At 40.2% G+C, this 12,596-nt stretch overlaps 1 protein-coding gene across 13 annotated transcripts in view; it reads left to right on the top strand.

Annotated features, from left to right (window-relative positions):
- The first annotated feature begins 1,067 nt into the window (after positions 1 to 1,067).
- The window catches only part of csde1 (cold shock domain containing E1, RNA-binding), a 16,285-nt gene continuing 4,756 nt past the window's right edge, over positions 1,068 to 12,596 (top strand). For 2 of the 13 annotated variants that reach the window (XM_034875976.1, XM_034875974.1), the window contains exons 1-15: positions 1,068 to 1,206; positions 3,843 to 4,534; positions 5,549 to 5,797; positions 7,561 to 7,749; positions 8,320 to 8,518; positions 8,662 to 8,828; positions 9,351 to 9,437; positions 9,941 to 10,038; positions 10,121 to 10,202; positions 10,692 to 10,820; positions 11,297 to 11,422; positions 11,503 to 11,718; positions 11,882 to 12,022; positions 12,138 to 12,302; positions 12,484 to 12,495. In XM_034875976.1, coding sequence (XP_034731867.1) covers positions 5,672 to 5,797; positions 7,561 to 7,749; positions 8,320 to 8,518; positions 8,662 to 8,828; positions 9,351 to 9,437; positions 9,941 to 10,038; positions 10,121 to 10,202; positions 10,692 to 10,820; positions 11,297 to 11,422; positions 11,503 to 11,718; positions 11,882 to 12,022; positions 12,138 to 12,302; positions 12,484 to 12,495 — 1,737 coding nt within the window. In that variant the 5' untranslated portion in view covers positions 1,068 to 1,206; positions 3,843 to 4,534; positions 5,549 to 5,671. Of the gene's footprint in view, positions 1,207 to 3,842; positions 4,535 to 5,548; positions 5,798 to 7,560; positions 7,750 to 8,319; positions 8,519 to 8,661; positions 8,829 to 9,350; positions 9,438 to 9,940; positions 10,039 to 10,120; positions 10,203 to 10,691; positions 10,821 to 11,296; positions 11,423 to 11,502; positions 11,719 to 11,881; positions 12,053 to 12,137; positions 12,303 to 12,483; positions 12,496 to 12,596 lie in introns of all 13 variants that reach the window. The other 11 variants (XM_034875972.1, XM_034875970.1, XM_034875978.1 and 8 more) reach the window with 8 other exon arrangements.

Raw genomic sequence — 12,596 nt, 5'->3', positions numbered from 1 at the left:
AAAATCGGGGTAGATACCGCCATCTATTGGAGAGTTTAGATAGACGTTTGAAAGAGGCAACCATAAGATTTACCAAATAATTGGTAATTAAAAACCTAAAGAAAAAAAAACAGAACAGATACCCTGGTGAGTTTGTAAGAGCGCTTCCTGGAGAGGATTATCCCGCATTGCCAGACCTATCTCTACAGCGTAGTGTCAGTGATTAAAGTACTTCAAGGACAGGAAATGTTAGTTTTTTTTGTTGTTGTTACAGTTTGATAAAACTTTACTTTTTATGTTGATTGGAGATTTATTAAATTTAGTTTATGTCAAATATAGAACTGAAGATACACCAGCATTGCATTCATAGAACTGTATAAAAATAAAGTGCAAATCACTTACAGTAAACTTGCCTCAGACGTCAACAAAGAAAACCTGGCTGTACACAGTTTTCATGTGATAGGAGACAGAACAGAATTAAAATACAAGTAAAATACAATATTTATTTCTTACGGCAAGAAGTACTTTACAGTGAGTTCAATATGTTTCTACTTCTAAACTGTCATCAACATTTTAACAAAGTACTCAGTTGCCATTCTGTGTGTTTGAAGTTTATGTCGTTTACCAAATGGAAAAGCAGCATTTGGGAAAATGACACTACTCTGATCCAATGGAAATTGATAGCACTCTAGTCCAATGGAATTGGGGGCACCGGCATGGAGCTACATTTGTTTCTTTATTACATGCAAGAAAATAAATGATCTGAGAGAGAGAAAAAAATGTTTGAGAGAAAAGGTTATCACACTGATAGCAAAAAAGCATTTTATGGGAGAAAAAAAATATTTGAGAGGAAAAGTTTTCGTACCAATAGCAAAGAATAATAATCTTTAAGACTGAAAAAAGTTAAAACTTTTGAATAATTTCTGAGAGAAAAAATCTCTACTTTTTTAAACTCTCAAATATATATTTTTTGATATCAGTGTAAAGGGAGAATTCTCTCTCTCTTTTTCTTGGCCTCAGAAACTCCACTACATGAAGAGAAAGGTTCCTATCAAGGGATTAAACCAGGGACACGCTTTAAGTGGCAAGGCTGTGGCCACTCTCTATCTTTTAGGCTCTTTGGAAGTTCAAACGTTGTCAAATATCGCGGTAGCTGCCACCCTGATCACTACGTAATGTGCCGTGCTGCTTCTAGCGGCGCTGGTGACAGTGCTGAAAGCTGTTGGGGTGAGTTTTATTAATTTTCCTGTTTTATAAAACAATACAAACATTTATTTTACTGTGTCAATGAGTGGTATATATTTTTTTATCCAGTGGGTCTTTAGAATCAAACGGGTTTTCCAGCACTTAGCTGGTCATACGCAGATCCGGGCCTGGGTGGGGGCTGCCGTGTTTTTCCTCACCATAAATCACCACACACAAGGACCAAGCAGTCTAGCAGCATGCTAGCTAAAGTTTACCGAGCCGCTATCAACGTTAGCCACTTAGCATTGTGAACGACCTAGCGACATTGTTAACGGTACACATAAACACTTGTGCATTCATGAAACTTATAACTTTACCGAATATACAGCACTTGTGTGCAATGGTTGTCTGAAGAATTAGCGACAGACGCGGTAACGTCAATTGTTTGGAATTGAATAACTTCGCTGGCGAGCTAGCTCCCCCCGGCTCGTAACGTTAGCTAGCTAGCGGTCCGCTTTTCATAGCTTCTTTGTTGTCCCGTCCTCGTGTTGTTAGCTCGATAACATTACCTTCCTGTTTTGTTTGTGTATGTAACGTCAAGTATTTAACGCTATTAAAACGTTAATTACCAAATACTTATTTTGAACTAGATTATATAGTTTTAAGTGTGCATTGCCCGATTAATCTCTAGCTAATGGCTAAGGTCCAGTCTTTCACATCCTTACCAAACTCATCTATCTGTCCGTTTAATCAAATGTCTATACATATCCGGTGTCGGTGCTAACGTTACCCAGTTCTGTAAATATGATTTTGTTAACATTCAATTATTGCTCGTTTATAACACAAGTGCCGAATTTGTCGCGATACCCAATTGTTTTGTCACAAACATCAAATCGTGTTCTGTAAAATAAAGTACAAAGCATTAAAACGGCGTCTTTTTGGATGGAGCTTGGTAAGGTTGTCTGTTAAGTTGCAGCGATAACTATGTGAGCGGACTTTTCGCGAAATCTCTGATCAGACTAGCCTCGTACTTGTGATAATAGCCAAGTAACCAGTGCTAACGTTATTGTGTGGCGCAACGTTAATGACCCTGTCACCGTGATTTTATTTATCTTGCATCTAAAATAGGAATCGCCCGTGGGTATTGCCTGTCGACGACTTGAGCTTTAGCGAGATGCTAATCTGTCTGGTTGTTTGTCCACACAAGGTCATTAAGACGTTGCGATGTATACTTGACTGTTACTGTGTGCGGAAGTCTGACTAGCAAGCAGTAAAATAGCGAAACATGACCCATCTTTGGTTGTTTAGGCACACGTTCAAGAGTTTGAGATGTGTTGAACATTAGCTAGCTTAGATGTGACGTTTTCGATAGCCCTGAATGCCGCAACGTGTTGGATCAGGCCACATTGGCAGTTCCAGCAGAGAATGGCGGATTGCTTGGAAGTCACATGGTTGGTGCTGTCAGGGCGGTTGTTGTTCAGGCCCAGACCAGGGTAACACCTTCGTGCCTGATGCGTTATCGTGGGTTTAACGTTAGCCATTCTGTCGTAACCGGGGCAGTCTGTGTGTTTTTAGTATTTCTTGTTTAATGATTACCCAGATAAAATGTAGTCTTATAACGTTACTCATAAAGTGCTGAAACGGCCAATCGGTGCTGGTGGTCTAGTGGGTGGACCTTTTTTTTTTTTTTCTCTTTCTGCGTCACTAAAAGCTGAAAAGGGGGAACAAATAGCTCATCTCTCCCAAGGTTGTTTTCACTGAAGAGTTGTCCCTGTCCATTGCTAATAACCTTTAACCCACTTAACCAATCCATCTTGTGATAACTTGACTTAGTACTAGTATTAATCCAAGCCTTACAAATGTAAACAAAGAACTGCTTGTTATTTAATCTGGTCTCGATATTTGGATATCAATATCAAGAGACTCCTCCAAAAAAAAGCCCCCTCTCTACTGCTAGAGTCCCATTTGAGCATTTTTAAACATTTTTAACATACTGAGAAGTAGTAGGATGAAATACATTGCAACACAGTCAAAGGAAAATAGATCATATGTCCCTGGTTGGCTAACCCAGCTTGTTTTCAAGCAGCGTATTTAGGTCAGCAACACTCAGCCCTAAACCACCTATGGAGATCACTTTCTGAGTTTCAAACTTAATGTAGCTAAATACATGCACGTGGTACACACATCTCAGCTGAACATATACAATAACTGTGCTAAACTGTTGTGAGATAAAATTACGAAATGGAGGGCCCTGGTCAGAAATGCTGCCATAAATAACATGGCCTGAGTTCAAGGTATGCACAAAGACTTGTTGATCCACAGCTCTTGCTTGCTAGTCAGATGCATGGTGTTGTTCGCTGTACCCCGAGGCATCTTAGGAAGAAAAACTTTTTTATATATACACATTTTTTATATACACATACTTGAGTTGGGGGGCAAAGCATTTAGTCTTCTCGAGAAACTTCAAGCCTTTGGTACTTATTGCTGCCTTTTATTTTATTCTTATCTGTTGACTGTGAAATCAAATATTTCTGCCACATGGGTCCTTTGGGCCTTTTGTGTTAACTCTGAAAGTTTGATCTGTAAAGATGTTCTTAATCAATATAAATTGAAGTCAAAGTCATCAGTTCTGCTCCGCTAACCAAATGTTTTGTTCCCCCCCCCCCCCCCCCCAACAGTATGAACTGAAACGGAACAGAATTTTTGTACCATCCGCAACTGCTTCAAGTTCAGGTCAAAACAAAGGAACTGAAGATAAACCTCCCAAAACAAGCAAAGTTGCAACACTGAAGACAAATAGAAAAAACAGATCACTTCAACGTTCTAAAACAAAAGAAGTAACCAAATCCTTAAACGACCAAAGAAGACGCACATCAGCCCAATTGAAACACAGAAGAGAAGCAATCCTACGCCCAAGCATATTCTGAGAAGACTAACTGATCTGAAACCAGAAGTCTGTGCCTACTCAACAGCTTTGACAAAGCACACGTCCCAACGCTGCTCCTAGCCCTCCTCATCCTCACCACACCACCGACTCACCACCGGGGTGTGGAGTGGGCTGCTATCTGCTAGTTTTATTTCCCCCCCATAGTTACCCCATCTTTCCCTTTCTCTACTCCTCCCACTGATTTCATTGCAATCTTTTTTTCTAAGCAGTGTTATTGCACCTGCCTTTGCCTTTTTTGCGCTAGTTTTCTCTGCCTTTTTTGCTTCATACACCCATATAGAACTTGTGCCAGAAACTTGTAACAAGTGTGTGTGTGTGCTTGTGTGTGTGTGCGCGTGTTAAACTGTGTGCGTGATAAGATCTGCAGGAACTGCATAGTCATCAAGATCCTGAGAATTACAAGATTCAAGACAACAAATCAAGGTGCGTCTCAGTTGATAATTCCTTGATAACAAGAACTGCCATGCTAGTAACAACTGCACTTTTTTAATGTTTAGTCAATTATGCTTTCTATTGTTTTGAATGACCCACCCCTATATGCTGAAAGTCTTTCACTCTATGCGGTTTTAAAATTCTGACAAATTTGATGCTCCAACTTGGGTTGAATTCATACACTGTAATTGGTAAATTTCCAGTTTGTATACACAACCCTAGTGTACAGATGTTCAAACATTGATTGTGCGACACTCAATTCTGATGTAGTTTGTCCAGCTGCTCTGACTTTAGGTAGCAATGCAATGTGTTAGTTTACTTTTTCTCACTGAACACACAACAGTGCATTTGTCCTCTTTTGTCAAAGTTGGATGTTTAAACAAATTCATTTCCTAGTGCTTTATCGAAACCATCTGGATTTGTGGCCTCATCAATTGAGGGGGGGTTTCTCAATTTTTTTTTTTTTTTTAATGGCAACATTTTTAGTGATAGTTTCTTTGCAGCGACTGTGTTCATTGATTAAACACATCTTTTAGAGATTGAAAGACACGTGAAAGCAGCTGCTGCAGTGCTTGGTTTTGAAACGAACCTTGTAAATGAATTCCTCTTTGCACATGGCTGCACATTCCTAATGTGGAATGAGTGTGAGAAATGATAAGCAGTAGAAAGTTTGATTTAATCATGTCTGACATCTACATTGCCATTTGCTAAAGATAACTCTTCTTAAAAACCAAAGCCTGCTGAAGTGACTCACCCCCACCTGCAAACTGCTAAACTGGTTATTCAATTTAGTTTGAGAAGGATTTGATTTCTCTCCCACACCCACCCCGCACATTTTTTTTTTCCCCCCTTTTCTGTCATTTTTGAAGTAATGGATTTTGGCCTTTGCAACACTCCCTGGGTATAAAACGCCCACAGCTACTTTCCTTTTGTCTGTGACACTTGGCACACTGGCTGACCTATCTGCCTTACCCATTATGTTTGTTCCTCTCTTCACCCTTGCAGACATCCAGCGGTCTATCATTGGGTGGTTACAAAAAATAGAACATAACAGTCAAGCAAAAAAATTAACAAGTAATCAAGTTCAGCAAGTGCTCGAGCAAGTTTGGTCCGAGTTTATGGGAAAATATGGGCAGCCCCTGGAAAGGCTTTGTTGAGTTTACCTTGCCTGCGTCACCACCCACCGCGTTTGTTAGCGCTGACCTGAGCAGCACCTCCCCTGTCGGACTCAGCCTGTCGCCATATGGCCGATCTGTAAGTTCTACCTTCCCACCTCTTTTCTACGTGCCCCCACACCATCGAACACCCATCCACCCACCTTGCCCTGCATCTTTCTGCTATGAATGGCCTAACCTCTTTTCATCCTTTTTGGGCTCCCGAGACTTGCCTCTACTCAGTTATATTATTGCAGGGTGGGGGGTGTTAAGCCTTTTGAATAGCCTTTTGCCCTTTTTCCCCCTAATTTTTACTTTGAGTAACTACAGTACTTTAAACTTCCCTCAAATAAATGCAACATGAATTCAAGCTATACTGCATACCAGTTGATCCTGGTATGTAATAAAAAAATAAAATAAATTTAAATGGGTAGTAGTCAAAGTACTTCCCTATCAGCAATGATCTAAAGTTCTTCACTGTCCCTCAGACAAATCGCTTTTCACATTGATGTTTGACAGTAATCACTGCACTGGTAACCAAACAAAATGCTGAGGCATATAGCCTGTAAATGCACGTCTTTAATACAGTATACTGTGTAAAAGAACATTGAAGTGTAAAATACTTCCCGTTTATGACGCGTGTTAAGAGGAGCTCATTGTGGTAGGGCCACCACCAGAAGAGGCTGTTCTGGGACTTCCCTCATAACCCATAATTCATCACCATCTCTATCCACTATAGGCCCACCGCTATTTGACATATCTTTTGCATTTCCTGATCCACCCTCTTCTGTAGTTTATTTATTTTTACTTGACTTTGAGTAACATTTGTGACGCTGCACTGAAACCATTTCACTAGAGCCCGACCGATAAATGATTTTTAAGGCTGATATGATATAAATGTTTTTTTTTTTCCAAATCTGATATTCCGATATATTGGCCAATAAATGTATATATGGGGGGAAAAAATTCAGAAATGCCTAACAGAACAGATTTCCCTAACATTAGTATTTGTATTTATTTGAGTTCTCACTAAAATATATAATTTTTTATTGTCACAACCAAACAGAGGAAAATCAAAATATAAAGTTCTGATAAATGTGTAAAAATACAAAGTTAAGACATGACACTTGAAATCCTTTTGAACAAAAACACACAAAAGTCTGTGTGTTTCCAACAGGGACGCTGTAGAGTGCCCTCTGGTGGATGAACTATGCTATACTATCATTTATTTCTCATAAATGCTTATCGGCCATTATAAAAACCAACAAATTGGGAAATGCCCAGTATTGGCCGACAATATTGGCCCGCCGATATATCGGTCGGGCTCTACATTTCACCTTAACTGGCTGTGCAATGAGGTTGGTTATTCTTTTTAGTTTAGCGGGCCTTCTCTGTGGAGCAATCCTGTTTGAATACACTTTCATTGTCAACCACCGATTTAGTGCCGTAATGTGAGGCTGTAATGGTAGCAGACCACTGATACTGAGTGGTCTTATGGTTTTCTGATGGCTTGTTTTTTATGTTGGCAAAATTCAAGTAGTGTTGGTTAAAATGACTAAAAATATAATAAAATGGCATTGGAGAAGTCTTTGCATACAAGGGCATGCATATTGTCTATTGCTGTGATGTTGCAGATGTATACTTGTTAGGCCTCCCAGTAATTGCATAAGCAAACACCGTAATGTATGAAATAACGGCAGATTACTGGGGTTAAGTAGACGATATAGTATATCATACCGTAATGCTGGATGACAACTGGTTTTGCGTTATAACTAAACTGGATTTCCCTGGATTTGGGCAATTTGAAAAATATTTAAACGCTATGACTGTCGTATTTTCAAAGCTGTTGCCTCCTCCCAACAGCATATCCAAGTCCATTTCCCAGGGTCAGAAATGGAAAGAGGCTCCTCTGAACCTCCAGTGGCTCGCAACACTGGCTCTGCCCCATCTACCTCTACTGGTCCCATGCCTATCCCCCGCTCCTCCTCCCTCTCTTGCCATCCCCACCCAGGAAGTAAAAAACACAAGCGGACTCCCTTGTATCAGAGATCAGTAAGAGGGCGTGTTCGGTGGTCCCCACACTAACTTAACAGCCCTGTGAGCTGCTGTTGTGTCATGCTGACTTTTGCTAACAGCATGGTTTGTAGTTGCGTGGAAAATGAGTTTAACCATGTGTAGTGGCATATATCTTTTTGGTTAGTTGTAAGGTAAAGGGAGGTGAACAGATTTTGAACGTTTGCATGTAGGTTTGGCAGTGCTTAGGGGACTAAAATCACTTGACAATCAGTACATTTTAACTTGTAGTGCATGTCACTTGTAAGTGAACCAGGAAGCGCCATACAGTGTACGGTCAATGTATTTCCAGTGGTATAAATTATCCTGAAATTCTATCTTGTCCTTTTTATCAATGTGTGTTCCCCTGTGTTGCTGGCCAGATAACTCCAGAAGACTGATGTAGCTTTACTATTGCGCCCTTCCCCACTTCCTCCTGAAATTTGCTCTACCTGCATGTTTTGAAGTGGTTTTGTTTTTAAGGTTGGCATCAAACACCACATAGACTGTGAACTACATTTTTGTTTGCTTCATGTTGATTTACTACTGAATGCTTCTCCTCTTCACTAGATGAGTTTTGACCCAGGCATGCTCCATAACAATGGACATACTGCGTACGCCAACGGCACAGGGCCTGGCATAAGAGAGACTGGTGTGGTGGAGAAGCTTCTGACTTCCTACGGGTTCATTCAGTGCTCCGAACGTCAGGCTCGTCTCTTCTTCCATTGCTCCCAGTACAATGGCAACCTGCAGGAGCTTAAAATAGGAGGTGAGATGCCTTGGACTTATGTATTACTCATAAATACTTAATGCGTTGAACTTATCTTCTCAAACACAAACAAGTTAAATTACTGAAACTTTAGATGTTCCTGATACAAGTGTTTTGGTTTTCTTCTGCTTCTCTCTCCTCAGATGATGTAGAGTTTGAGGTATCCTCTGACAGGCGCACTGGCAAGCCCATAGCAGTGAAGCTGCTAAAGATAAAGCCAGAGGTGCTGCCAGAGGAGCGCATCTCGGGCCAGGTGGGGCCAGACCTGCACGCCTATCCCTTTACTGTGCTGCATGGTTATATTCATCCAGTTAAGGAACACATTTTATTTTTGGTTCTGTTGTTTGTCAATGTAACATTTGTATGGCCCATTGTGTTTTTTGGGGCAGGGGATGTTATGTAAGTAAATTGTTGAATTTGGTCCCCTCAAATCTTAACTTGAAGTACATAAATACATTTGAATTTCTGATTTGGCTTGTTGTGCTGACATGCATGTGTGCTCATTGTTGATAGAACAAATATGGTCAAGTGATCAATGTAATTGCCCAATGGGTGTATTCATTTCTCTGTGAATGGTCACAGCAACTAGTGTAGTACAGTTGGTCAGCCTGTCAAAGTAAAACAAATCTTATGTTTGTAAAGAGTCAATAATGCACCACATTTGGGACACTTGATATACTTGTTACTGTGACATTTGAAATTCAACCATTTCATCCATCACATGTCCAGAAATATTTTGATTGGGCAAAGTAATTATAATTGTTAATCAACCTATGATTAGCAAAGCAGTGTGCTAATGGCTTTCTATCTGTCTTTCCCTGCTTTTCTGCAGGTTGTCTCTGCAATCCCAGTGCACTTGGATGGAAAGTCTGCTCCTGGCCAGGTGCACACTGGCAGTGTTTGTTATGAAAGAAATGGGGTAAGTGGAATAGATTACAGCAGTAGTTCCCAAACCTTTTCTTCAAGACTCACCTTTTTGCAGATACAAATATTTTTAAGATTGGCAGTCAACCTATTTACTTGCCGTTGTTTTGGTAGTGGTTTGGTGTAGCTTTGTTGTCTGCATTCCGTTTACCTGGCAATCCTTTCACAAACTTGTCTATGCTTTGCTAACAGTTTAGCTGAAGCATGCATTATTTATTTATTTGGCATTGCCATGCACACTTTTTGGTTGGTTTAAGACGTTAATTTGTGTCATTGTACAGCAACGAAAGACGACTCTAAAACGGCATTGCATTCCTGTGGTGCATTTTCTGAATGTTAACAGTAGCATCAAGAACACTGTTGAATTCTCTGGGCAGTTATGACCAGCATCTTGCCATCAAAAATATTTTAAAAAATTGACATCAAGGAAAAATGTGTTTCTTGATTGTGAAATTGTTTTGGGGTTAATAGGTGTGTCCAAACACTGACTTTTCACAGGAAGTGTTTTACCTTACCTACACTCCCGATGATGTGGAGGGCAATATCCACCTGGACACAGGCGACAAAGTCAGCTTTTATATGGAAACCAACAAGCAGTGAGTCTTTACACCACCATGTATTGTCTTAATAGTTTCCAGCTTGCATTTGATTTTATAATTAACCCTTTCTGTCTAACAGTACTGGTGCAGTCAGTGCTCGTAATATTCAACTTGTGAAGAAAAAGCAAATGAGGTGCCAGGGTGTGGTGTGTGCTACAAAGGTAAGCACCATGAATATCATTAGTCATTACACATTGCAGTTCTTTCATCCAATCCCACCAGTCATGGTAAGCGCGTAACTCCGTATGCGGTGACGGTGGATTTGCAAAATAGTCTTGGGAAGGAATTGTTTTGGTGAACATTTGCACCGCGCAAAAGAAAATGTCACAAAATATTAAATGAAGAATTTTCAGGCAATTATCATGGAAGTGTACGTACGCTGAGCCAGACCAGATGTTTGGTAGCCCAGTTTCCTATCTAAATGGATTGCATACCACAATTTCCACTATACATAAAGATTATATATTGACTAAAATGCATGTCAAATTTAATCTTTGATTGTAAGTAATCTTGGCCTCAACGTCAAATCATTCATTCATTCATTTATTTATTTGCCCCATAAAGAAACCCACTGAACTCTAGAGGCAGGAGCTCCCATTTTGAATGGTAGGTTGATGTACCGGTCATGTTGAACCATGGGTGTCTTTCAGGAGGCCTTTGGATTCATTGAGAGAGCAGATGTGGTGAAGGAGATCTTCTTTCACTACAGCGAGTTCAAGGGTGATCTGGAGGCTCTACAGGCTGGAGATGATGTTGAGTTCACCATTAAAGACCGGAATGTAGGTGTTAAGTATTTCAACTTTGGATAGTTATTGACCAACTTTGACACCTTACTCTTTAATGACCCGCCTGATTGCGTTTATATACACTACCGATCAACAGTTTGGGGTCACTTCGAAAATTCAATTGCATTCCTTTTATAGACAGAAGCTCAGATCAGATGTATTGCTTTTTTTTTCTTTTTTTTTTAAACCAGTGAAACAGTTTTCAGATTACATTATGTGCTTACATAACTGCAAAAGGGTTCTCTTAGGTTTTTCTCAGTTTTTTAAACTGTCAGGTTAGTGAACATAATGTGCCTTTGGAACATTGGATGAATGGTTGCTGATAATGGGCAATGTAGATATTGCATTAAATATCAGCCACCCACTCAGATGAGCTAATATTCGGTTTGTAATGGGGTGGTATGGAAATTTGTAAGTGACCCCAAACCTGTTTGTGTAATGGTTTTCATTTTATGTTCTTTCGGCCATAGGGTAAAGAAGTAGCCACAGATGTTAGGCTGCTCCCCCAAGGAACAGTCATCTTTGAGGATATCAGCATCGAGCAGTTTGAAGGCACTGTTGTAAAGGTCATTCCCAAGGTTCCCACTAAAAACCAGGCAAGTGGATTACAAGTCTGGCAATAAAGGCAAGCATATAACGTACAATATTCACAAATCTTTTGTTAATGCTTTCACAGAACGACCCTCTACCAGGCCGCATCAGTTCCCGGATTGGTTTCAATGACAAGGAACTGCCGTTTGGTGAGAAAGACACAAAGTCCAAAGTGACCCTTTTGGAGGGAGACCACATACAATTCAACATCTCCACCGACCGCAGAGACAAGCTGGAGAGGGCTACCAACATAGACATTCTCCCAGACACATTTGACTTCACCAAGGAGACCCGTGAAATGGTGGGAATTGCAAAAGAATAAAGAATTATTATTTTTTTCCTGAATAGGTCCATCATATTTTATAATCGTGCATTGAAGAGATGAAAGAGATGACTTCCACATTCTTTTTTAAGTCGATACCTATTCTCAGAAGTTAACTTTGTGTAACCCAATCTTCTTCTAGGGGGTAATTGCAGCTATACGTGATGGTTTTGGCTTCATTAAGTGTGTGGATCGGGATGCCAGGATGTTCTTTCACTTCAGTGAAGTCCTGGAGGAAAGTCAACTGCACATCTCAGATGAAGTGGAGTTCACTGTTGTGCCTGTAGGTCCTGTTTATAAGCTTTTCACAAAAGTATGTATTCTGTCTTACTATTTAATCAGGCACATTTTAATTATTTGTAAATAACAAGCTAAATTAAATGTCCTGTTGTTGCCAGGATATGCTATCAGCTCAGAGGAACCATGCAGTGCGCATCAAGAAGCTGCCAAAGGGCACAGTGTCCTTCCATACCCAGTCTGAGCAACGCTTTATGGGTGTGGTGGAAAAAGAAGTTGTGGCAACCACCAACAAGAATGCAAGTCCCACCAAGAGCAAGGAAAAGGTACCATAGTGCACCAGTGACAAATATTGTACATGAAAATGCATCTTTTTTGTCCAAAAATAGCCTCATAGTCCAGTCCAACATCACATCTACCTCTTCCCAAATTCAGTTTTTAGTTCTAATTTTCATCTTTGCTTTCTTGTCCAATGATGTCCTCCTGTTCATGCTCCTTGTTGGTTAGAAAAAAGATAAGGTAGGACTGAGTCGTTCTGCATGAAGCCACATGAACAGTCGCTACAATAAAGTGTGTGTGTGTGTGTGTGTGTGTGTGTGTGTGTGTGTGTGTGTGTGTGT

This window comes from Etheostoma cragini, chromosome 7 (genome assembly GCF_013103735.1).
Source record: "Etheostoma cragini isolate CJK2018 chromosome 7, CSU_Ecrag_1.0, whole genome shotgun sequence".
Taxonomy (NCBI): Eukaryota; Metazoa; Chordata; class Actinopteri; order Perciformes; family Percidae; genus Etheostoma; species Etheostoma cragini.
The sequence above is the reverse complement of the archived record's forward strand: the minus strand, read 5'-3'. Positions and strand labels throughout refer to the sequence as shown.